A 25,635-nucleotide genomic window follows, 5' to 3' on the forward strand; every position below is an offset into this window, starting at 1 on the left:
AAATCAGTGCAAGATCAATTTCAAACTAAAGACAATACAATGTTGATTCCATTTTTCTCTTGGGCAAGTTGACCTCTTGAATAACTCAAATTATTGGATGCCAATAACTTTTTCCCAACATTCCCTCCTCAAGTGGAATAAAAAGGCATAACAAAATGATGCCAATGTGTGCTAGTGTGCTAGTGTGCTAGAGCTTGCGCTCTTTGCATAAGCCTCATACCAAAAGCGCACCGACAAAATATATATGGATCATTCCTAGATATATAGAAAAGAAAAAAGCTGGCCAAAACAATAAGTGCGACACCAAAACAGACAAATCAGAATATGAAAGATCAGTAATTCAGCAACAATTTTCAAGGGGGGGTCCAAAACGGAACCCGGTGAAAAGGAATCCGGCATCCTAGGTGTAGTAGCATAACACGAGAAATCTTAAAACAAACAACTAGAGACTAATTAACAAGGGAAAAAATACAATGAAAAAGTAAACATTTTGCAACAAAATAATTCCTCTCTCTCTTATAATAAATAAAACCGGATTCTTCTTCCCCGGACAACCCATTGTCTATCCTCCTAATAAAGAAAATCGCAAGTTAATTCATGCCAATTCTTCTTGTCCTTCAGAGGGACATCTTATCAGCTCCAATATGTTAACTACCTCTCCCATGTCAGGCCTGTTAGATGGCACCTGAGAAGTACATATTAAGCCTAACTTCATCACAGGAATAGCTTCTTCTGCTGGGAACTTCCCTTGGAGCCTCTCATCAATGCATTCCTCCACCCTGCCCTCTTCCAAAGCCCCTCTCACCATGTCGCAAAGTACCACCACATCATCCTCCATGTATTCAACCGGCCTCTTCCCTGTAACAATCTCCAAGACCAAGACACCGAACCCATATACATCACATTTCTCGGTGATTTTCACCGTCTTGCAGGCAAACTCTGGTGCCATGTAGCCGAGTGCGCTTTGAATTTTGCTGCTCAAAACGTATCGATCAAGCATTGGCAGCAGTCTTGCCAGGCCAAAGTCCCCTACTTTTGGTTCACCATAACTATCAAGAAGGACGTTGGTTGACTTAATGTTATAGTGAATAATGTTGGAATGGTGCAAGTGTGCCAAGGCCTTTGCGGTTCCGAGAATCACATTAAACCTCTCGTTCCATGAGAGGAAATTTCCACCAGATCCTTCATGGAGATGCTTATAGAGACTACCACCAGAGAGATACTCATATATGAGGAGCTGCAGTGATGGAGTCCAATAATAACCCTCAAGTTCAACGAGGTTTTGGTGTCTGATTTTTCCTAATTTCTTCACTTCTCTTTCAAAATCTTCTTGAGACTTGACAAGGCTTGATACTGTGAGCTTCTTTATGGCAACTGAATGTCCATCTCTAAGAACTGTTTGGTACACTGCTCCAAATCCTCCACGTCCAAGCTCACAATCCTTATTAAGCAAAGCATGAGCACCAGAACTGAAATCAGGCTCACCTGAAAACATGACAAGCTTGCCAGAGTTAGCATCTGTAGTCGGGGAATGGCTGAATTCGTCCCCTGCAGAAAATGTGAGGGCAGCTGCATCACGAGATGTAGAGGAGCGAACACGGAGATTGAGAACTGTGATGCTTATAACACCAATTACAATGACAGCTGCTGCACCAATGGCAATGAGTGCAGAAATGCTGAGAATGATTCTTTTGTGACCCAAATTTGGAGGCAATGAACTAGGGCCGGTGTCAGTAGAAGTGTTGGGATTTAGAACAATAGGCTTTGGGAGAACAGCAGGGCATGATTTGTTTACTGCAGCGCCACAAAGAGATGGATTGCCAGAAACAGAGGAAGGCGTAATGGTGTTGAAAAAACCACCAGCCGGCAGTTCACCCTGAAGGTTGTTATGAGATAAATTGAAGGTAAGAAGATTGGCAAGGTTAGCCAATTGCTTAGGAAGGGCTCCAGTAAGATTGTTAAACGATACATCCACAGTTTGTAGGTTGGTAAGTTTTGCAACTGCTGCAGGTATTGGACCACTCAGCTTGTTCTGTGACAGAATCCTACAGAATGTACCAAAAGAGAAAGGGGTAAAGAAAACAAAGCAAATCCGGGGAAGTCAGAGCAATAATAAAAAAAGGAACAGTTGGATCTCATCTTACTGTATGAATTTTAAAAATTTACCGCAGGACTACAAAACCTACATAATAGCTCCTACTAAAAACAACAATGCATGAAACTGCAATGCCATAAACATTAAAGCCACATAATAATAACAGTTATTTATGTACCAAGAAAAAAATATAATGAAAATCATTCATGTCACTGACACCATCCATTCCCCAAGATGAATTATTGACATCTTTTCTTCAACCTCTATGCTTTTTCTATTTTGTAGGGTATACAAAAGTTTAGAACTTAGAAGTATAAATGAACTTAACCAAGTTGCTGCTGCTAAATAAATAAGTATTGCATTGTGCATGTTTATGCCAAAATACCAAAACTACATGCTAGACTAATTCAAAGCCAAGAGTTTCAATTGTCTTGCATGTGTGTTATGTTACTTATGTATCATGTATTATCATAAGCAACACATCTCAATAGAACGTGGAATAAATTATAATACAAAGAAAAGCTTCCATCAAGGGCGTATGAACAATGAACAAACAGGCTGGCTTTAGTTAAATGCATCAAAAGGTATATTAAAGTGAGTTAAACACCTTTTTCACCAAATACATAGCATGCAGATTAGCTAAATCCGTCTGATGAAACTTAAAATTATAGTGAGAGCAATATAAATGTGTCTACTGTAAATACAAGCACATCTATAAAACGCCAAAATGAAAGATGGCACAGGGAAAAGGAACTTACAAAGTTGTTAGCAAAGAGCAGTTCTCAATTGACGTTGGAATTTTCCCATTTAGGAAGTTCTTTTCCAGTACAAGTTCTTTCAAGGACACAGCTCCTCCTATTTCCCAGGGTATGCTTCCATTCAGCTTATTATAGCTCAAATCAAGACTCGAACATGTTTTCAACTCACCAACGGCAGGTGGTATAGGACCTCCCAGAGAGTTATTTGCCAAATTCAAAACCTGCAAGCTGCTTAACCCTCCAACAGCAGACGTGATTTCACCAGAAAATGCATTGTGAGACAAATCCAAAACTTGAAGACTTTGAACGGCAAGTTCAGCCATGGCAAACAAAGGGCTTTTCTTGCTCCCACTCTGTACATTTTCTGACACCAAAACCTTGTCCAAATCTGACTTGAAAACCCACAACGGAAGCCACCCCGACATTGAGTTCCGGCTGACATCCAACACCAAAAGTTTCGTACAATTTGCCATAGACTCCGGCAGACTACCAGTGAGACCATTTCCAGAAAAATTCAGCATCTTCAACGACTGAAGATTTCCAATAGAGCTTGGCACCTGACCGGTAAACCCATTGTTTGAAAGGTCCAACGTCTCAAGCCCTCTCATCTCCCCAATCCACTGAGGAACCCCTCCCGAGAAAGCATTCCCGCGCAAGCTAATGTAACCACACAATGTAAGTTCCTTAAAATCACCAGGAATACTCCCAGAAAAAGAATTGTCCCCTAAATCAATGGACCTCAAAAGCAAACAACTTCCAAACCCATAAGGAACATTCCCAGTCAACCGGTTCCTCGCCACGCTAACACTCCTCAAATTCTTCATCGCCTCAATCCCCTTAGGAATCTCTCCCTCCAACAAGTTATCAGACAAATCCAGAGACCTGAGAGCACTCAAAGACCAAACCCTAGAGGGAACAGAACCAGAAAACTGGTTATTAGAAAGGTCAATAGCAGCAAGAGCAGAACATGCCCCCAAAGTAGAGGGAATGCTCCCAGAAAACCTGTTCCTGGCCAAGGAAACAGTCCTGAGAGACCCACATTGTCGGAAAACATCCTCAGACACCTCTCCTGAGAGACTATTCCCACTCAAGTCAATGACCCTAAGGTTATCTATTCGAGCAATGTTGGGGTTTATCCCCCCAGTGAGGTTGTTATTCGCCAGAGAAAGCTTTCTCAGAAACTGCAACCTTTGCAACCCTCTACCTATTCTCCCAGAGAGAGAAAACCCATCAAGGTTAACCTCCACCACTCTATTGGATCTAGGGTTGCACTTCACCCCAACCCAACTACCCCCACATGCGCTCTCATCGTCCTCGTTCCAAGACGCGAGCTTCCCCTTTGGATCTCGTATGTCAGCTTTGAACACAATCAGCCCCAAAACGTCGTCGTTCAGAGAAGGGTTCACGGCGGTAACCGCCACGCAAAGCAGCTCCAACAACCACACAAGACGAAGAAAAACTCTCATGCTTGAAAACAACGCTTGCATTTTGGAATACTAAACACCCATGTGAAATTGAGCTGGGGGAAACAAGTAACGAAGATTAAAGACTCCGAATTTGGACAAGGGAAACAAAACCCAGAAACCCAAATTCAGATTAAGCACAAGCCAAAACCAAAAAAAAAAAAGCTGGTTATTTTTTGGTAACGGCTAGATTTGAGAGTGAGGGAGCAAAAGGGAATGGTGTGGAACACGACTAGAAAGTAGTATTTTCGGGTGAGGGAATTCAAGGAAACGTTACAAAGAACCCAAAAAAAAAAAGTAAACTAAGATAAGAAATGGTCACAGAAGATAAAGACTAAAGAGTAACCGAACTCTAAATCCCACTTTGCAAGTAAGGTACTTTTTTTTTTCCTGGGTGTGCTTCAAAGTTAAACAAAGAAGAAAAAATGAAGAGAAACAGCACCAAGAGTGTTGTAGAAGACTCGATCCAGAAACCGAGAAATGCAGGAACGGGGTATTCGGAGTTCGCCGGAAGAGTTTTCAACTGGAAACGGAAAACAGGCTTTCCGGCGAGAGTGACCGAAAATTCCTCGCCGGCGTTAAAAAGCAACGTCTCTCTCTCTTTCTGTTTCTCTCTCTGCGTAGTGTCTCTCTCTGGTGTGGTGCGAGTAACATTCAGTTTTTATTAACGGCACAAAGGGGTCCCGGTTGGTAGATAGGAAAATAAATTAGGACAATGCCACGTGGCATATCCATGCCGAGGTTTCGGTCCTACTTGTCTGACACGTCATCAATCTCAGTTATGCTTTTGACGTGGAAGCTTACCTGGCCTTCCATTTTTCAACATTGCCCCTTCCATTCCTACTTTGTGTTTTATTTTATTTTGTTAATTAAAAATTGTTAAGACGTCACTTGGCTGTGATTTCCGATTGGAATTAGAAATTGTTGGTGGAAAACAGAGATATTAAGTTGTTCTTTCCTTTATACCTTTCTGCTTAGAAAGGAATATTGCTAATTGTATTGACCACAATACTTTTTTCTCAGTTATCTGGAAAAACGCTGCACGTGATTGCACGAATAGAAGTGTGTTTTTTATAAGCATTTAGAAGATGTAACCATTGATCATTGATTACTTCTGGTAACATTACTTTTATTTTAAAGCTGGGAAAATAAACATAACGTAGTGTACTTAAAAAAAATTACTTTTGCCAGTCTCAAATATGTAATTTTTAATATATTTAAAATCTTTACAGCAATAGTATTTGTTCACAAATGACAGTAGTGTATGCTTTTGCGAAGTTTCGAAAGGTTTTTTATTTCTCTCCTTAAAACACATTGTTATTGAATATTAACCCAAATTGAAGATTTTTTCACTTTAACTATTACTTGCATTAAGCTTCAGTAGATACTTTGTATTTTTCTTGCTTAATAAAAGTAAAATGTTTCGTTTAATCTAGTATTTAATTCCGATTGCTTTTTTGGGATGACAGTCTTAAATTCTATCTCTTTAATCCCTATTGAAACGTAACTTTAGTAATTAAAACGCATAATTTAATGCCGCGGTACATGGTTATTTCACGAACAGGAATGGAAAAAGGAATGAACACGAGCTAGTAAAAGGCTATGAAGTATTATTATACTGTACTAGCTTATTACTAAATTTTTAGAGTGGCTAGGTACCTGCTAAATGACAAAATTCAAGCATAGGGTCTTGAACTACCACGACAAAGCATGTAGTAGTAGTTTTCTTCAAAATTGAAAGACTACCATAAACCAAAGTAGAAAATGTGAACCAGCTGAAAAATCCTGGTTGACTAGAGGCGTTTCCTTTGGTTGAGTGCTTTGAACTTTACCGCTGATTTAAGATATTATGTCTTAACAGAAAATGAGATTTTCAGTTCATGAAAAAGCTCCTCTTTGACTATATAATTGTGGTTTAGCTAATAGACCGCATAGGGTATAGTGATGATAATACTTGCAATGTAGATGGCATGTAAGTTTAATTTCGAATGGGGTGTAGTAACAATAGTAATATAGGAAAACAAGAAGAGCATTTATAAGTGTACTTTTAGAGTGAAAGTTGGTTGGGTTGAAAGTGTCCTGTAGGAAAGAAAAAGAAAGGCAATAAAAGCAAGTAGGTGGCTATGGTGGGTGGTGCAATTAAAAGAAAAGGGAGAAAGATGGTGGGGGATGAATGGTGTAGTAGTAACTGTGTTTCACATTTATCAGAGTGTTGTTTAATTTTACCATACCACTGCTCAGAATGATGGGGGTCATATAATAGGGTTGGAGTACTACAATAAAGTGCAGTTCAAAAAGAAAGATTTCATTAAAAGAAATAAGTTAAGTTTTTTAATTGAGAATAATTATCAATAAATTGATAGACATTTGATATCTATAATATTATAGTGAATTAAATATGATTTTGTTCTTTCAAATTTGATCGATAATATTGTAATGGATTGAACATTGATTTTAGTCTTCTAAAAATAATTTTATTAAATTTGGTCATTGAAGTTTTTAAAATTCTCTTTTTAAATTCTTTATTTAATTTTGTTAATTTTTTGTTAAATATAAACGATCTCTACCTATTGTAGACAACATACATGCTTGAGACTCAAATTGTTATAATTAATGCACTTATTTATGGTTGTTTCTAGAATCAGAATTTGCATTAGTTAACGAGAGATTTAAAAACATATATTACCAAGAAGTTATTGATAATATTATAACTTAATAAGTTATCAACGTATGTCACAGAATGACGTTGTTACTTAACACTTTGTCTTATAGGGACAAAAATATTATTTATGTCTTTCTTTTAATACAAACTTATTCCTCTTAAGACTTTAACAATTTTATTTATTTGTTATTTTTTCAACTTATTTTTGTTAAAAAATTTGTTTTTATAATAATTTATAAAAACCAAATTTATTGAATAAAAATGCATAATATATTTAAAAATAAATTTATTATAGAACATATATACAGGTTGTCACTCCCTTTCAACGTGTTATTGATCAATACAACATCTTTTGACCATCACCTGTTTGCTAAATTTAGCTTATACAGTAGCTACAAGCTTATAAATTATATAAGTAACAATTAATTAAAAAAATTATATACTTATAAGCCAGCTAAATGTATTAAAATGGATTGATAAGATTAGTTGATAAATTAGCTAATAGATATAAATGACATTAAGGAAAACCTATTTGGTTATTAGAGGTAAGAAAATTAAAATAAATTATTAAAAATGAGAATGGAAAAAAAACTAACTTACATTTGATAAAATTAATTGATAAACTAAGAGTTAAAAAACTGAAAATTTATAAACTAATCAATTTAATTAAAAATCTCTGGTAGAATTAGTTGATTAGCTAGCTAATAAATGTCGAATGACTATATTTAACATTTAGGTAAATAAACTATTTAACCCCTAAATTATGCATTCATTAAAAATTTGATTCATATATTTTTAAAATAATCAATTTAGTCCATAAATATATAAATATTATAAAAAAATTTAGTCAAACTCTTATACATACTTATAATTGGATCCTTAAAACACGGACATTTAATGTCAAGATGATTTTCAAACTACATTACTTATTAACAAATTAGCACATGCATACATGATTTATAGTAAACGATTAACTAATTTATCACAACCTTATGATTAAAGTATCAATACATATAAAAGTACAGAAACATTGACTAAGTGTGAAATCTAAGACATGATTAAAAATATATTTTCCCTGTATGAAATGTGCGTAAATTTAATTTACTAAACAAAATTCTCAAAGGAGTACTTAAGAGTAGTGTGAACCGTGAAGAGGTGGGGAAAAGGTAGAAGTGTGAAGAACACGAAAGCAGTTATTTGGATGTGAACTGTGAAGAGACAATAGAAGATAAGAAGATCGAAGCCCGTGAGTTCCATTCAGAGGCACCACCAACAACAACAGCACCATCTTCTTTGTAATAATCAACAACAACAACATATATGCTCGTACTCTGCCACTACATATATATTTTGTGGCTCTGTGGTTGACTCCTATGTCCTTTCCCTCTGTGCCTTATTCTGCAACCAACACAATACGACACCCAAATCAATTCTATATTTGCATCCAGTTTGTTCAGTCTTGCTCCTGCCATGGGAGCAGGTACCCATCATGTGGGTTTTTATTTAGTTCTAACAAAATGCATGCCCTCCCTCTTTTAATTAATGTCACATTTTTTTTTAATTATTTAACATGGATGATGTTATTAATAACTTATATTAGTTTGTGTCTCTTAAATAAGTAATTCTAGTTTAAATCTTGATTAATTTTTTATTATGAAATAAATTATATTGTGAGAAGAATATTTATCTTGTATATATTTAAATTTTCGATAAAAACTAATCACCAACTATATGCTTTATACTAATACCATCATAAAAAATGAAAAACTTATTATATATGTTAGGCAATTATTTACACGTTACAACTAATAAATTGATGCTAGCTCAATTGCAAAGCATGTGTAGACCACATCAATTTTTAAATTTGGTTGACAATGACAAGTAATGAATGTAGAGCAACTTACAATGGAACTAAGTTTGTATTTGGATAAGTATTAATAAAATTGATTTTGAAGTGAGTAATTTATATTTAGATGTTTTATTATAAAATCTAATTATGAGTAAAATGTATTACAAAATTTTGAATCCAAACAAAAGTTACTTAAAATTATTTTAATCCGGTATAATTAATTCTAGATCCATAATCAATCATAAATTGTTCACTAAACATTTAAAAATATATCTAAAATAATTGATAAACTCAACATCAATTTTTTAACATGAAATCACTAACAAGAGTTTGTTTGGTTTGATTCACATAACTACTGAACGAACAAGTTGCAGTAAATGCCGTATGTGGGAGAAGAGTGGAGGGAGACAAAATCCGAAGAATGTCAATGGAAGAGAGATGGCGATAAAACGACCAAGCACTAAACGACAAAAGACTGGTGCCTTTAAGGGTCCTTTGAAATGAAAAAAAAAAAAAAAACAACATTTGCGACTTCCAAAATCAAAGTGGACGAGAATCTCACAGCTTTAGCGATTGTGTGCATTGGTCAATCCTTACGCTTGCAGGCTTTACAGCAATGCAATTTCTTGTCAAGCTTTTGCTGCTTTTCTATCTATCGTTGTCAAAAACTAAGGACCCTTCTACTTTTCACTGTTTGGGCTTTGGTCTTTCTTCGGAAGCTTTTGCTTTTTTATAAGTGCAAGTTTGATTAATGTCTTAGGATGAGTCGGACTTGTCAGCCGGAAATCTTTGGCAACATTTTCTTTTAAGAATATAAATTACACTTATATTTTTGAAAGATACTTACTTGAATTACATTATTACTATTACTTTTTTAGAGAGAGTGTCATTCTTCAAATGGTTGAAAACATTACAACTACATTTATTATAACATTTTTTCCAAATGAGACATTATCTAATTTATATAACTTTTGTATTTTGTCTTTTAAAGTATTTATTTTGATTCTTACTCTTTATTTAAACCCATTGATTTGACTGAAAATATAATATTTTCTTTGATAGTGAATGGAGAATTGATGGAGGGAGAAGTCGTTGTTTGAATACCCCTCCTAACAAAAAATGAAAATACTAATTTGAGCGTTAAAATACTTGTTAGTACATTTCATAAAATAGTACATTGCTTAATAGAACTGCGACAATAAAGAAAAATAGCATAGAAGCTATAAATTGTATCTTTCCTTTGAAGCATGTTGAGATATTTTTAGTCATTTTATTGGTGTGAATTGATAACTTAAAACTTGAAGGGATCCAAACCAATTCTACTAGTATGCACATTGAGATGATAAAACGATAAATATCAAACATGTAATATGTAGATAATCAATACCTGTGCTTTATCGCCAAGAAAAATAAAAACAAATAAAACTCTACTTTATCCATTATATGCATGCTTGTTTGGTCACATGTGTTGGACATATATTTTTGCATCAATTAAGAAGCTGGGCTATGAATTGTAGCGTCCACGTCATTCTACTACTTGACAAGAATTTTGAGGCAAATTGATCAAATAGGTTTTTTTTACAAAATATTTCTCAAAATGGGTCCCTTTTCAAACAAATTATGCAGGGGATTCCTTTTTACACGGATTCCGCTATACATGTTTGCGAGATAAATACTAACGTGGAGCACTGAGAGGGGTTTCTCCATTGACATTGGCAAAACCCATGACGTAGGTGCAGCAGGCAACACGTTGCACAGACAGGGGGCAGTGCAACATGCCATGCACGTTTCGTCAGTGGTAATGGCAAAACTTGTGTAGTTTTGCTTTTGCCATTTTGAGTGGTGAAACATGTGGTGCAAACCCCTCTAAATAGTAAGCCTTCATTGATGCTTTGTTGTGCCTTGAAAATTTGTATTCATTTATGAAGAAAGCCTTCAAGTTTTTCAAGTTAAGTTTCTAAATAATTCTTCTCGCATCATTCACAAATTATTTATTTAAAGTAATAATTTTTTTGTTAGAATGAAATTTTAATCTGAACTTTAAGTGTAGTATTTTTTGTAATTAGATTTTTATTTTGAAGTTATTGTTCTTACGGTTAATTATTTATAAGCATTCGTTGATGCTTTATTCTGCCTTGAAAATTTCTACCTTCATTTCTGACCCTTCACAAGTTTTTCAAGTTAAGTTTCTGAATAATTCCTCTCGCATCATTTTTTTTTTGTTAAAATGAAGTTTCAATCTCAAGTTTAAGTGTAGTATTTTTTGTAATTAGATTTTTTATTTTGAAGTTATTGTTGTTATGATTAATTATTTATAATATTATTTTTGTAGGTATATGATGAATTCGGTTATAACAATCTTGTATTTCAATGAAAGAGTATATGAAGAAAATGATGGCGTAATATTTGAAGATAGTAAAAAAGCAATTGAAATTAAACATGAAATTAGTTTCAATGCTTTGGAAAAAAAAAATTGAAAATAAGGTAAAGTTAGAAAATAATGAAATTATTTCTGTTATAAGTTGTAGATTTTTAGTTTCAGGAAAATATGTGGCGTTGCACATTTGTGATGACAGAGATGTTAAAACGACTAACATGTGGTCGAGTGATTTATTTTCTATTATGGGAGCAATCCTCTTTGGAGCGAAAGTTGTACATCGTTCTCATGCTCACATTTGTATTAAAATGTTTAATTTAATCATACTACCTTGAAGTTCACCTTCTTGTGGTCTCACTTCTAACAATTTTTCACATAAATCAGCCCAATTAAGATTTGTTGAACCAATTAATGGTGACCCATCAATACGGAGACCTAATAAAACAGAGACATCTTGGATACCGAAACAGATGAATAATTTCGTCTGGTATTTCTTTTCAACCTTGATACGTGGGAACAACTCGTCTAATTTATAATTTTCTACTTTCTCATCCCAAATATGTTGTGAAACATGCTTATCTTGCATCCATAAAACGTCACCATCAATTAAATTAGACTTCATTTTTATATTTGGTGAACATGATGAGGAAGATGCCATTGATACTGCAAAATAAAATATAATACAATAAGTTGACAAAAAAAATTTATACATTATTTGTACATAATATAAAAAAATTAATATATATTTTAAAAACAAAATATATTATACAAAACAGAATATATATATTTTAATTTATATATTTTAATAACAAAATATATTATACAAATAACAAAATTTAAATATATTCTACAAATAAATTAAAATACATGCAAAGATAAATTTAAATAAATAACACAATATATATATTTGAATAATAGAAATTAATATGCAAAGACAAATTTAAAAAATATATGTACAAAATTAACACAGTATTAACACAATATATATATTTGAATAATAACTTAGAAGCTATTTGACACAAATAATTAACTAAAGGTGTGTAATATTAACACAAATAATTAACCTAAGGCACCAGAATATTAACACAAATAATTAACTTAAGCTATTTGACACAAATAATTAACACAATATTAACCTAAAACAAATAATTTAAATATCAACAACAGAATAAACAGAACACAAAAAATATTAACTAAGGTACCAGAATTTGACACAACCAAACTGGAATGACCACCACAACGTAACAGCACAAGCTATTTGCTATCACACAGCACAAACTTTTCGCCACCATCACAAGCCTAACAACACCAAGAAAGTAGAAGATGAATGTGTTCATTCATTCGCGAGAGCATTTTACATAACAAAACCATGCACCACGTGAAAACGTGAAAAAGCTTATTTCGTCACTACCAATTATGCACAATTCTTTACTAAATATCTAACACTTTCTCTACATATATACATTATCAACGAATAACACAATTCATTATTTCATGTAAATATACAAATTGCATGAAAGCCTTTTCGTCATTTCATTACTACCAATTTCAATATTTACAATGCACTTCTCTTTATTATTTGGCCATGGCTAATATCAAGAGTATTCAACTATCATACATAATAATAATACAAAATAAATATATGATACATGTTTATAATAAAAAAATTTAAATAACAACAACACAAAAAATACTTGCCCTAGAAGTGTTTACCCACCACTTGAACCCGCACCTCAAGGATTTTGCTATCACCTTTAGCGAAACAAGGAAGGCAAAAAAATATTTTGAGCACGCAGCACCACCAGCGATGCGTTAAATAGCGAAATCTAGCATGACTTGTTTTGCTAGTGGGAATGGCGAAACCAACATGGCTTGTTTCACCCGCCGTGCTTACAAAACCTACTGCACCCTGCAATTGCAGCTGCACCTTGTGCGCCTACCACCTGCACTTTGTGCACCTAGTCCTGCATGCCTACCTCAGCTGTATTGCCAGGTTGATTGATGGAATCACTATTTCGCAAGTGGCATTGGTGAATCCGCCATGTGTCGCGTTCCGGCCATGTTTCACCAGTCTTCTTGGCGGAATGTGTTTAAAAAAAAATCTCCTTTGAAATTTCTTTCAAAAGAGACTCACTTTGAAAATTAGTTTGTAAAACTAACCCCATTATATCAATTTGCCTAATTTTTACATCTATAATAAGGTAGATTAAAACTATATAACTATACCCAATCGTCAAACACGGTATAATTTTGACTTTGGTAAAGCTCCGTTCCCCACATATCATGATCCACCAAACAATGTTAATATGAAATGTTTTTTTTCTCTGTCAGTTGTTTTGTTTCTCTCGATTGTTTTCACTTCCTATGAAAAAAATTGTAAAGTTGGAAATATTAGTATAAGCAAAGGGGAATTGGAGGTACGTATCGAATTTTAATCAGCAATTGAGGTCGATAGTTTGTGTACTAGACAGTCGTTCACTTCCATTTACGTGGTGACAGATCCACGTGTTTATCTATGGTACGTATCATATAATTTAAGTGTGTATACTGTATGGGGTACGTATTACTGTTAGCTTGTTGTTCTCTACGAAAATCCATATAAAATACCGATAAAAATTTAAAATAGTTCATATTGTGATCATTATTATGTTGGCAGTGACTAAAAAGGCAGGATAAAAAAAATACGAGAAAGGGAGTTAAACTCTAACTGATAAATGATCAGACATTTCGAAAAATGGATAAAAGTATTTAATAATCTAAGCTCACTTTAAGTCTAATGATGTTGCCTTTTTTTTTGTAAAAGTTTTATTTTAAAATTTACAAAACTATTATAAAATACATAGTTTAACTTTTTTGTTTAATCAACCAACTGACAATAAAAATAAAGAGATAAGAAAAACAACCACAATGTATATATTTTTTTATTCATCTTAAAATCATGTGAGTTGTAATCTTTGATCATAATTATGATTTTTTTAACTATACTATAGTTTACAAGGTAATAAACCTTACTTTCTCGAGCATTCTTAATTAGTTCCATTCAAGCTAAAATTTAAATATTGTTTTATAGCATCTTCAATAGAGTTGCTTAACTTGATTCTTAAAATTAAGCAACTTGCAAATATTATTGGAGGAAACAAGTTCTTAAATATATTTGGTTAACCGTTCAAACAATGTTTTTGGATACTAACATTTCTTGAGAATAAACTCAATTTGGTGACATATTTAGTAACTCTCAACTATATGTATTTTAGTATTTTAATTTGTCTAGAAATTCAGTTGTGTAGAAGTAAGAGTTGGATTGTTTTTTAAATTTAAGTTATAAATTTTAATCCAAACATACACCAGACTGTTTACTCTCACATAAATTACTTATATAAATAACTATTGGCAATGCTGCTTAACTATTATAATTTTTTAAAAAGTAAAAAAGGAAGTTGCTAAGTCAGTAAAAAGGTAAAATAGGACCCATTAAAAATAAGTTAAGAATTTAAACTGAGTTCTATCATTGAAGTCAAAATAGTAAACATTCTTAAATCTTATGCAACACTAAAAGATACATTTAAAAAAATTAAGATTTCAAATTGAATTCTTGTACTGGAGACACTCTTAGGTTTGTATGTTTACTCCCTAAGGTATGAAAAGTAATTATAAGTTATTTTTCAGATGAAATATAATCAACAAAAAAGCAAAGATAAGTCAGCAAAAGAGCCTCTAAAAGAATTAATTTGCATGGTATATAGAGAAATAAATGAAATTGTGAATGCAGAAGGAAATGTTAAGTGTGGTTCATCTAAACGCCCAAGCATATACGAGTAAAAATCGAAGACCATGAACTCGTTTGAAGTCTCAGATAATTTGAACGCTAAATCTTGCATTAGAACGCTAAGTCTCCTTTTGTATCAAAGATGGTGCTCAAGAATTAGCTAGCGCTAGAAATAAATTTTGTTTATGGAAGTCAATTTTCTTCCTTTTTTTTTTCTTTTAGGTTAACTTGCAATTTTGTTTTCCCTTTAATTCTTGATATGCTATTTGAGTTTCTTTATTTTTTTTTTGGTTTTAGTCTCCACATTTTAAAAAATTCTCAATTTTGCATATATTTTTTATTTTTATATTTTAATTAATCAAATTATTTCTTGATTTTTTTGGTACATCTTATCTATTCTTATACAATATTTTTTATGATATCTTAAATAAATATGGTAAATTTAGGGCTTTATTTTATTTGTTCGGCAATTGTTAAATACACCCTACTAAATTAATAAATATTCCCCTTCCCCCCCTTTTTTCACTATTTTTCCTAAAGCATCCTTACAATTTCGTTCCCAATTTCAATTCCTTTCCGGAACCCTTTATCCCCTCTTTCCTCCTAAACTCACCCTCTTTCTCTGTCCGAAAATTTCTATTTTTATCAAGTGTGACGAGCCTTCCCTTCAGCCCATGCAATTGTTATTGGGCCTAATGACCATACTGGACAGGCCCACTGTTGAAATGCAAAGGATGTTAACACGACACCGTTTTTGACAGCGAACAAAATCCCAGAACAATTAGGAAGACAGAGAAATCGGACAAAAACCTAAACCTAAACCCTGCAAAGTGTTGAATTTACAGTTTAGTAGTGAGTGAATTGAGAAATCGAAGTTAAAAAGATAATAGATAGTAACAGCACCATTCAATCACTCATCAGAGATGGCTACCATTGAAAGTAGAAGGAAATCAGTGGCTTTGGCTCTCTCCAAGTACTTTTCATTGGATCCTGTAAGTGCATGCTATGGTTTCCAATTTGCCACTCATATTTTCATTGAGCACTTCAAAACCAATGCAGAAAAGTTTCATGGGGTTGGGGTCGCATTGCATTTACCTGTTAGTAAAATTTTGAGTTATTATTGACTTGATTTTACAGAAAACCAAAACGGTGTTTTCTCTTTTCGAAATATCCAACCAAAATCGAGACAAGGCTCTGTTTGTATAATTTTTTCTATAATCACTTAAAAGAAAAGAAAACAAGAAGGTGAAATGAAGTGAGTTTTTTTGGAGAAGTTAGATGAGAGAGTTTCTTTCTATAAAAGTTAAGTGCATATATTTAGCTTACAAGAGAAGCTCAATTCATTTTACCTTCTTATTTTTTTGTCTCCTATAAGTGCTTATGGAGTAGTTGATTTAAACAGGACCCTAGATAGATAGTAAAAATATTAGTTGAGTCCTGTGTATGAGTTCTCCACTTCTGTATGATAAATATGATGATGCAAATTCTGATGCTCTAGCTTTGCTTGCAGAGTGTTGTTCCAGCCGATAGTTCAGACAGTGATATTAAGAGTCTTTACTTGAACATCATAGCGGTTTCTGGACATAGGGTTAATCACTCTGATGAGGTAACCAGGTTATAACTCAATTTGATTAGGCCATTAATATCATCAGTGCCACATGCTTCTGCTTCCCTTGCTTATTCCCTTCTTTTCCTTTTTTTGGATTCATAAGAATACTGCATCTGGTTATGCCCTTGATCCATCAGAAATAATATGATATGCTAACTGTGGTTGTTGGACGCTAAGTGTATGTTTGGATTAGTTGTGATTTTTTTTTTTTTATTTCATTTCAATAATTGCTTATATGGAATAAGTTTAATGTTTCATTTGGATTGTTTGGAAGAATCTTTTTTATGTAGTAAAATTACAAAAATGATTTTGAAGTTTTTTGAAGTAGTTGGTTTTGTATTTAAATTAATCAATTGTTGGGGATAAAATGGAAAAATAAAGGTTAGCTAAAATATAAACTGTTAGCTTTTCATCTAAGCTCCCAAAATTTGTTTATCATCAAAAAACTATTTCCTTTGTTGAGATTATAATGTTTGATTGTAGTCCAAATTACTAAACTTATTTTGAATAATATCATCAACACTTTTTTTCTTCTATCAATCAGGTTATGTGTCCATTTGGCAAACCTTCATAATAAATTCCTCCCATTGTGACACACGTTTGAGTGTCAAATCTGTGGCTGAGATTAATCAAATCCTCATTACATTCAATGCTAAAAAATAATTCCATGAAAATCAATTTCACCTAATTTTAACAGGCCCTGTAGTCTTTAAAAGCAATCTAATCCAAACATGTTATATATTTGAATGTTCCTTTAACAAAATTGATATGCTCCCCAGAACTTGCATGTTTTGTGCTTTTCCTGTTAATTATCCTGAGTTGTATATTATTCAAATTCAAATTTAGGTGTTGAAGTGGGTAGCATTTGCAGAAGCCTTCCCCGTGGCCCTTGATGCATGCTTTGAGAATCTCAAGAGATTAAATGATGAACTGTCTGGAAAGGCTGTGCTTCTGGGCAATGGATTGAACCCCTCTGAAGCTGATGTTATAGTGTATTCAGTGGTTCATTCTTCCCTGGTATGCATTGTCACATTCATCAGACTCACCATGCTTTCAGAATAAAGGACTGCTTCCTCACCCCCCATGAACTAAAGTAGTTGGCCAAACAGGATTTTTTGGTCTTTAATGCTCTTGCTTTCTTGTTTTGTTAGGATTTGTGTATCTAACATATCAATTTGTATAAAATTCTTGATTCTTGATTTGTGTTGAAGATATATCTAACCATTTTGTTGGACTAATGTTATCTTAAATCTTCTTTTGTACTGAAGAGTTGATGATAATCATGCTATAATTTTAATAATCATTTAGGTTTTAATTAGATATCTCTGGTTGCTTATTGCCAGATCAACCTTTCAGATACAAGCAAGGAGAAACTGCCACATGTCTTGAGATGGATGGATTACATCCAGGTAATGCTACACCTTAAATGTGCTTTATGTTCATGGCTATTTATGTGTAAGAGATTATACTACGTTGCTACTCATACATGATATATTCTGCTAATTGGTGCTACTTCCACAGTAAATTTTAGTAATCTTGAGAATCTGTGACTGTAGTTGGTTAGATGAAGGCCATTTTTATCTTTTCATCTCTACAACAGATGACAAAGATCAAAAGCTAAATTATCCTATCAAATAGTACATAAATTGAGTAGATTGTTATTTACTGAGGTGACACCCCTCCGCATTATAAATGAACTTATTTTATTTGCATTTTTATGCTTTCAACTTTGTTTCCAATGGGACATTAGGCCATGTAGGACTCCAAGGCCACAGTTTTAAATGGTTGAGATACTTGCATCAAGTTTCCTCTGAATTGTGGCATATGTTGTCTAGTTATGTGGAGTTTACCAAAAAAATGCATTTATGTAAATTTTACTCTCAACTTTGTAACAAGACCATTTATTAATTGTTCTGACTGTATGTTATTCTTTTACCAGCACAAGCAAGAATTTGTAGGTTTATTTGAGAAAATATTGTTGAAGAAGCCTGAATTTGAGCCTCTGGTGAGACATCATTGCATTTTTGCTTTTTGATTTTCTACATATAGATTAAACAAATGTAATCCACAAAGTATTCAGCTGTAGTCATTTAAGGCATTCCTTTAATAACATTTTTGGAAAATAAAGAAAAGATTTAAACAAGTTAAATTTGTATTTTTGTTTGTTGTTTTAGATTTCAACAATTCATTAAAGAATTAGATATCAAATGTCAAAATAAAAATAGGTTAAGTTTCGTGCAAATATTCCTTAATTTTTTTTTATAACTAATTGGTCTAATTCACAAAGAATTTTAATGGTATTGACATGGTAGTCGGCATTGCCCAACAATTTGCTGATGTGTCAGTCAATATCTATCTTGACAGTTTTGGTTCCAAATTCCAATTGAAATGAAACATTTTGAAAAACCAGTTGAATCCTTTTCATTGATGGACTAAAATGAAAAATTACATACTTTTTGGGGACTCTGTAATTAAATCTTCTGGTTAGATTGATTATAATATAGACATCAATGAGTGCTTGTATCAACTATCAAGTTCTGGATTTTTATGTACTCAGAGCGTCCCATTATAATTGTCATGTAAGAGAAAAAATTTGTCCCAAAATAATTGTCATTTTAGCTTTTCAATGTAACATTAATAATGTTTTTCCACTCATATCCCTTATAATATTAATGGCGGACAACAAAATCTATAAATGAATTAATGATGATACAAGGATCTCGAACTTAATGATTTGGATAGAAGTATGGTACTTGATAGAACATTATGGCGGAAGTTGATCCATGTAGCCGACCCCACCTAGTGGGATAAGGCGTTGTTGTTGTTGTTGTTGTAATACTCTCTTTCATCTATTTATTGCTTTTTCTTGGTCTATCTAAAACAACCTATGATGTCTATTATTTTGGGACGGAGGGAGTATTATTTGGATTTAATCTGACCTGGTGCTAAGTTCCTTAAGTATAGCCTTTGTATTTTGGCATGCAGAAGCTACTGTTAACTGTCTACTGCTAAGTGATAACTAAGCTGAAGCAGTGTAAATAAAAAAACTCAGCATGTCCTCTTCAACTTAATGGTTTTTTCTATCTAAGACAATGAAAGTTTCCTTAAAGAATTGTGAAAGCTGTTTGAACTTTGAAATGAACATTGTGTATATGCCCATCAACATGCCTTAAGAAGTTCAATCATGCACCCTAAGACAGGCATATGTAGATTTGTGATGCTGATGCCTAATAGCTGCTTTGTTTTTTTATTTCCCTGATATTTTTGAAGGTAACAAAACCTGTTGGTGCTGTGGAAGCTGATTTAAAATCAAACAAGACTGAGCAAAGTATAAAGAATGTCAACAAGTCCGAAGCAGATTCAAGCAAGGATAAAAACAAAGCTGAGGTAAATTAATGTATTTCTTTTTCACAACAGTCCCAATTCAATATATATTTTTTGCTTTTATTTTTCTTTGTAGGAAGACAACCTAGATAATGAGATATGACAGGATGAGGTTATGACCAATGACAATGATAAAAAAAAAGCCTTTTCTGGAGAAAAAAATTGTAGGTTAACTAGTATTGTAAATGTTGGGTAAAACATCTGTCTTGATCCATATATAATAATGTATAACAAATTAACCGTTTCTTAAATTTGAAAGTAAATTTTAGTCAAAACTGATACCAGTAACTTCATACAAAAAAAAAAAAAGAATGACAGAAACTAAGAATACTAAATTGATTTTAAATACAAATTTAGGCTATCAATTCTTGATGCACAAGATTGGAATGGTGATAACTGGTAACTTTTTCACTCATAATTTGAATATCCCTCAAGGTTGATATTTATTTGGATAGAACAATACAATCTATATGTTACTCTAGAAGATTGAGTGTTATAAATGCTGATTTGTATTACAAACTCCATGTACTTTTATAGCTATATTAAAATACAGTTTTTTCACTCTGGCTTTACATTTGATTTCATTTATTTTTGGACAATAAGGGAAAGGCAACAGGAGGAAAATCAACTGGAGACAAAGAACCTACCAAAGGCAAGGCAAAACCTGCTGACAAAGTGGCTGAGAAAGAGAATGAAGTTAGCGTCAGTTTGCTTAATATTCAAGTTGGATTAATTCACAAAGCGTGGAAGCATCCATCTGCAGATAGGTCCTTTGACAAACTTATCTGAAAAGCTTTTATAAATAAACAGAATGTTAAACTGACAGCAATAGAGTCTGATGCTTCTGTATTTTGATAGGTTTGAGGTAAATATTAATATCATTGAACTTAAATTATGCAGTTTGCTAGTTGAGGAGATAGATGTTGGGGAGGCCAAAGTGCGGCAGGTTGTTAGTGGTTTGGCAAAGTACTACAGTCCTGATGAGTTGATGGTATTGTAGTTTCCTAACTGCGTGCAATGGTTGGTTGTATTGATTTTGCATTGTAATTAACTCTTATGTTTCTGCTGTTTGATCTCACTATACAGAATCGTCGTGTTGTACTTATAACAAATGTCAAACCTGGAAAACTACGGGATGTGATGTCTGAAGGACTGGTATTGATGCTCATTCTTGTTGCATGTGTTAAATTTTTTTGCTGTGTGTAGCTTTTGATGGTCAAGCAATCTTAAGGGACATATGTATTTGGCTCCCCGTTCCTCTTTACAGGTCTTATGTGCTTCGAATGAAGGTCCAACCATTGTGGAGCCCTTGCTCCCTCCAGAAGGAGCAAAAATTGGTGAACATATTTCTTTTTCTGGGTAAGCTGTTAAAAATCTTTTAGACAAGGCAGTCAGTAATGTATTTCATGGTGGTATATTTTTTTTATCATTGAGTAAGGGCCAGTTTTAGAAAAAAAATTGTTTTCTTTAACACTTGGTTGGTTAGCAGGTGGGTTAGTGGGTCACATCTGTTTAATCTACAGGTTAAATGAGCCGGGTTTGTAAACTTGTGTTTACATAGACCTGCTAATTGCCCAGTTTTAATGACCCCCAAAAAAATGCCTAGTTCCTATCCGTGCTGGTTGAACAATGACAATTTTTTCCCGTTTGATTTCTCATTGCCCTTAACTGAAGCAATTTATTCAATTGTGTCAAAGTATTAGCAAAGTAGGAAAGCAGAGACAAATTATGTTTGGGAACCCATTTAGTTTTTTTGATATATCATCTTCATATCATAGTTTGCCAAATACCTCATCACTTTGTTTTTTAACTATATGCCTTTCGTTGGGTCTGGAGACATCACTTTAATAATCATGATAAGATTGAATTTAATGTAAGCATCACTGTGCCAGCCATCAGTCAAACTGAAGTATCAAACAATAGATATGTAGTGGCCTCATTCCAACTGTATAGCACTTAACTAGAAACTTGCATGTGGTTCAAATTTAGTTTGTAGCACTTGTTGTCTTATTGTGCTATAGATATAACTTACTTGAGATGATTCATTATACCTATGCTTTGTCGTTCTAATATAGGATTGATGGAAAGCCAGAAGATGTACTAAACCCAAAAAAGAAACAGCTGGAGAAGATTACACCGGTATTTTCTTTGCACTCGTTAACTTTGCATTTTTAAACTTCATAATGTTCATACTAGAAGTGATGATGTTCACAAGCTCATGATACTTTTTCCATGCAGCATCTTTTCACTGATGACAAGGGGGTGGCCACATACAAGGGAATACCATTTATGACGTCTGGTGGACCATGCACATCATCCATTCCCAGAGCAACTATTAGATAACGGAGATATGGCCCATTCATTGTTCTTCACCACTACAGATTTATGGTACCACAAAATATTTAAAAGTTTTAATTACGTGAATGAGACGTTACTATCCTGTTGGCAAGTTTATGTTGCAGTTGCACTTGCATGGTCTTAAATGCTACAAATATAATCTTGAATCCAATTATTCTTGAGTTAATACCATAGTAACTTCATACACATTTTGAAAAGAACGAAAGACTATTTTAAAATTATACAACCTACTTCCAACCAAGGGTTATTATGCAGGTCTTCAATGCTATCGAATCCAATGAGTCGAGTTAATGCTACAATAACTATATACAATGTCAAAGAACACAAGGCTTAAATTATAAAACTAGGCAGCCCAGGATTGTTACAATTCTTCATAATTATACAAGAGTTGAGGCTGCGAATATTTCTCTTGGATTAAAGAAAAAAAATGCACCAATGAAGATGGCTACGAGGAATTTTGATCAAACATTATTAAGATGAATTTACCGAAATAAAGGGGGAAAAAAGAATTGATTTGAGGCTGCAAGATTGAGGTAATTTTTCTCAAGTTGGTATGTTGATAACTTGATTTGGTCAAAGGTCTACAAAAATTATAAATTAGGTGTAGCAAATATGTAAGGACAAAGATGTTTGAGCCGGTGGAACAACATTATTAAGATGAATTTACCGAAATAAAGGGGGAAAAATAATTGATTTGAGGCTACAAGATTGAGGTAATTTTTGTCAAGTTGCTATGTTGATAACTTGATTTGGTCAAAGGTCTACAAAAATTATAAATTAGGTGTAGCAAATATGTAAGGACAAAGATGTTCGAGCCGGTGGAACAACATATTCTGTTTTAAAAATGTAGAAATAACAAAGCGGTTCAATTTGTGCTCACTCTTTCCACATAATTCACCCGTCAATAAGAGTTGAAAAATATTATTGTTGATATATGAATATCTTTTCGTTATAAACACTTCGTTAACATCTATAATTTTTTTACTGTCTATCACGTTATGATACATATTATATTTATATTTTTCTTTCTATATCTCTTTATCTTTTTAGGTGTCGAATAGGATAGAAATGCCCGTTAATCATTTTTCAAAAATATTATTGATAAATGATAATTCACCCCTTTTTTTTAATAACCATAACAGCTGTACTAATTTTTTATGTTATGTGAAACGGTGTCATTTGAAATCATGTAGGCAACAAAAATATATAAGTTAAATGTTTTAATAATAACGTTTAAAATAAAAACCAAATTGATAGGTTTGTACGCAAAATTTTTAAAAAATATTACTTTTAAAATAATAGTTTTTATAAATGTATCTCTGGAAGACAGGGCCAGGGTGCAGTACGTATCATTCTGGTCATGACATTGGGAAAAAGAAAAACCGTGAATGAATGACATATCTTTCCGCATTTCAAAGGTGTTTGTTTGGCGAATCTCTGTCAAAACTGTAGCTTTGGATTTGATTAGGGTCAGCCAACTTACTTTCACAGGTTGACTGTGTCACTCCAAACATTCACAAAATGTCAATCCAAATATATATTCATATTTCATCCACTTACACCCTTCGTTATTCGCTTCTTCGTGTCTTTACAGATTTAGAAATAAAAGTATAAGCGACCATATTGTATTGTGAGGCCAGTGCTACTCTGCCTCAATCAACTACTCAAACATTCAAGATTCTATAAAAAAATAAGAGGAATTCTATTTTGTTTGCTTATGAAAATATTCATATTCATATCCCTTATTGTATTCGGAATGTTGTTTTAATGGAAAGAATATTGTATCCCTTATTGTAGTCTTTTCATCCACTATTTACCTCGGTGTACAAACTACGGAGTGCTTATTAGAGCATAACAATGTCAATTATGGTCCGTGAGTATTTTAAGTAACGAATGATATGTGAATATTTATTTTACTTTAAACACTTCATTGGATTTTGGGTCCTTTAAATATTATTTTATTTGAATTGTTTTAAAAATCATTTTTTATGATGGAATTACAAAAGGAACACATGAAGTTATTTATAATATTGATTTTGCATTTTTTTTAACATAATAAGTGAGGAATAGGATCGAGAAAAAATTTAATTAATTAAAAATAATTTGATAGCTTCTAATCATATAAATTTTGCTTATCAAAAAAACTTTTTCCTATATAAAAGCCTTTTTATTACTTCGAAGTGAGAATCATTTTCGACGCCAAATTTTACCAACCAGTAAGCACAATTTTTAGCTTACCTCAACATGTGCTCCCAAAGGATATGATGTTCCAATTTCTAGAAAGGAGATCTCTTACGTGAGCAATAATCCATGCATGTCCCACAGACTGGTGGACGTTGTTCTTGACCAGATCAATAGCCATCTTTTAGTCACAATTGCAAACTAGGTTACGAAAAAATAAAAGAAAATGAATAAGAAATTTAATGTCTTTCTTTGTTCTATTTATAAAATGAGAATGATCATGCTAATTTCATATCAAATGAGAGAAATAAAAAGATCATTAAGGAGACAATTTTCTTATTTATGCAAATCCCACGTTAATTTGTTTTCTTCTTTTCCATTGTCTCTAATATTTTCTAAGGCTGTGTTCGTTTTCTAGCAAAGAAAAGGAAAGAAAGCAACTCCAACAATGAAAAGGGATGAAAGACGGACTTTCACTTGTTCGGTTGAGTTCAAAGTTACAGGAAAAATGTGATTCGGTGGTTTTCCAAATATAACCCTGTCAACCATATTCGATTATGTGCAGCCATATTCGATTATGTCATTAAACTGTGATATGCCAAAATCGAATATGTTATCCGCTTGTTATATATGCCATATTTGAATAGGCTTTGTTGATTTTATGCACCGCAACATGTGAATATAATTATAGAAAATAAACTATTATTTAAACGTAAAACTTAAAATAAAAACTGTTAAAGCTTTAAAAATATACAAACATAAGGATAAATCTGAAATTACAAATTTGCTTAAATTTTATTTTTTATTATCTATTATATTATTTTAATTTAAATCTTTGTTCTCTTTTTCTCTTCATTTCATCTCAGACTAACAATTTCATTTTTCATGTCTCACTTTTACTTTTTTTTTTTTTTTTCTATCCTTTCGATCAAACACTACCTTAAGATTTGCACTCTCAGTTTTACACGCCTGATGCAAAAAAGGAAAAGAAAAGAAAATTTCATCCTCTCTGTATCTACACTACTCTGCTCTGGATTCTGATAGATGGGACCATGAGCTAAAGTAATTTAATTTCCCCAAGTAAAACCAAGTTTTTGATACTGTTTTTGACTCTTATATGATATATAGCACTG

General features: G+C 32.8%; 2 protein-coding genes across 4 annotated transcripts; one reads left to right on the forward strand and one right to left on the reverse strand.

The window, feature by feature from the left end:
• Window positions 1-296: 296 nt before the first annotated feature.
• On the reverse strand, window positions 297-4,983 carry LOC114410175 (probable LRR receptor-like serine/threonine-protein kinase IRK). Its single transcript, XM_028374002.1, has 2 exons — window positions 2,854-4,983; window positions 297-2,045 (listed from the first exon to the last, which is right to left on the reverse strand). Exons 1-2 carry the CDS (start codon window positions 4,338-4,340, stop codon window positions 596-598), a joined length of 2,937 nt encoding a protein of 978 aa, XP_028229803.1. The 5' UTR covers window positions 4,341-4,983; the 3' UTR covers window positions 297-595.
• Window positions 4,984-15,744: 10,761 nt separating this feature from the next.
• LOC114410176 (aminoacyl tRNA synthase complex-interacting multifunctional protein 1-like) lies at window positions 15,745-22,509 on the forward strand. Of its 3 annotated transcripts, none has more exons than XM_028374003.1 (12): window positions 15,745-15,962; window positions 16,481-16,576; window positions 17,426-17,596; window positions 17,923-17,988; window positions 18,519-18,584; window positions 19,850-19,966; window positions 20,567-20,730; window positions 20,864-20,954; window positions 21,050-21,118; window positions 21,231-21,322; window positions 22,039-22,102; window positions 22,202-22,509. In XM_028374003.1, the coding sequence occupies exons 1-12, from the start codon at window positions 15,894-15,896 to the stop codon at window positions 22,304-22,306; spliced, it is 1,170 nt and encodes a 389-aa protein (XP_028229804.1). In that variant the 5' UTR covers window positions 15,745-15,893; the 3' UTR covers window positions 22,307-22,509. The 3 variants fall into 3 exon arrangements, with proteins under 3 accessions (XP_028229804.1, XP_028229805.1, XP_028229806.1); XM_028374004.1 differs by having other exon boundaries at window positions 18,525-18,584; XM_028374005.1 differs by lacking the exon at window positions 18,519-18,584.
• Window positions 22,510-25,635: the final 3,126 nt, after the last annotated feature.

This window comes from Glycine soja, chromosome 4, assembly GCF_004193775.1.
Source record: "Glycine soja cultivar W05 chromosome 4, ASM419377v2, whole genome shotgun sequence".
NCBI classification, from domain to species: domain Eukaryota; kingdom Viridiplantae; phylum Streptophyta; class Magnoliopsida; order Fabales; family Fabaceae; genus Glycine; species Glycine soja.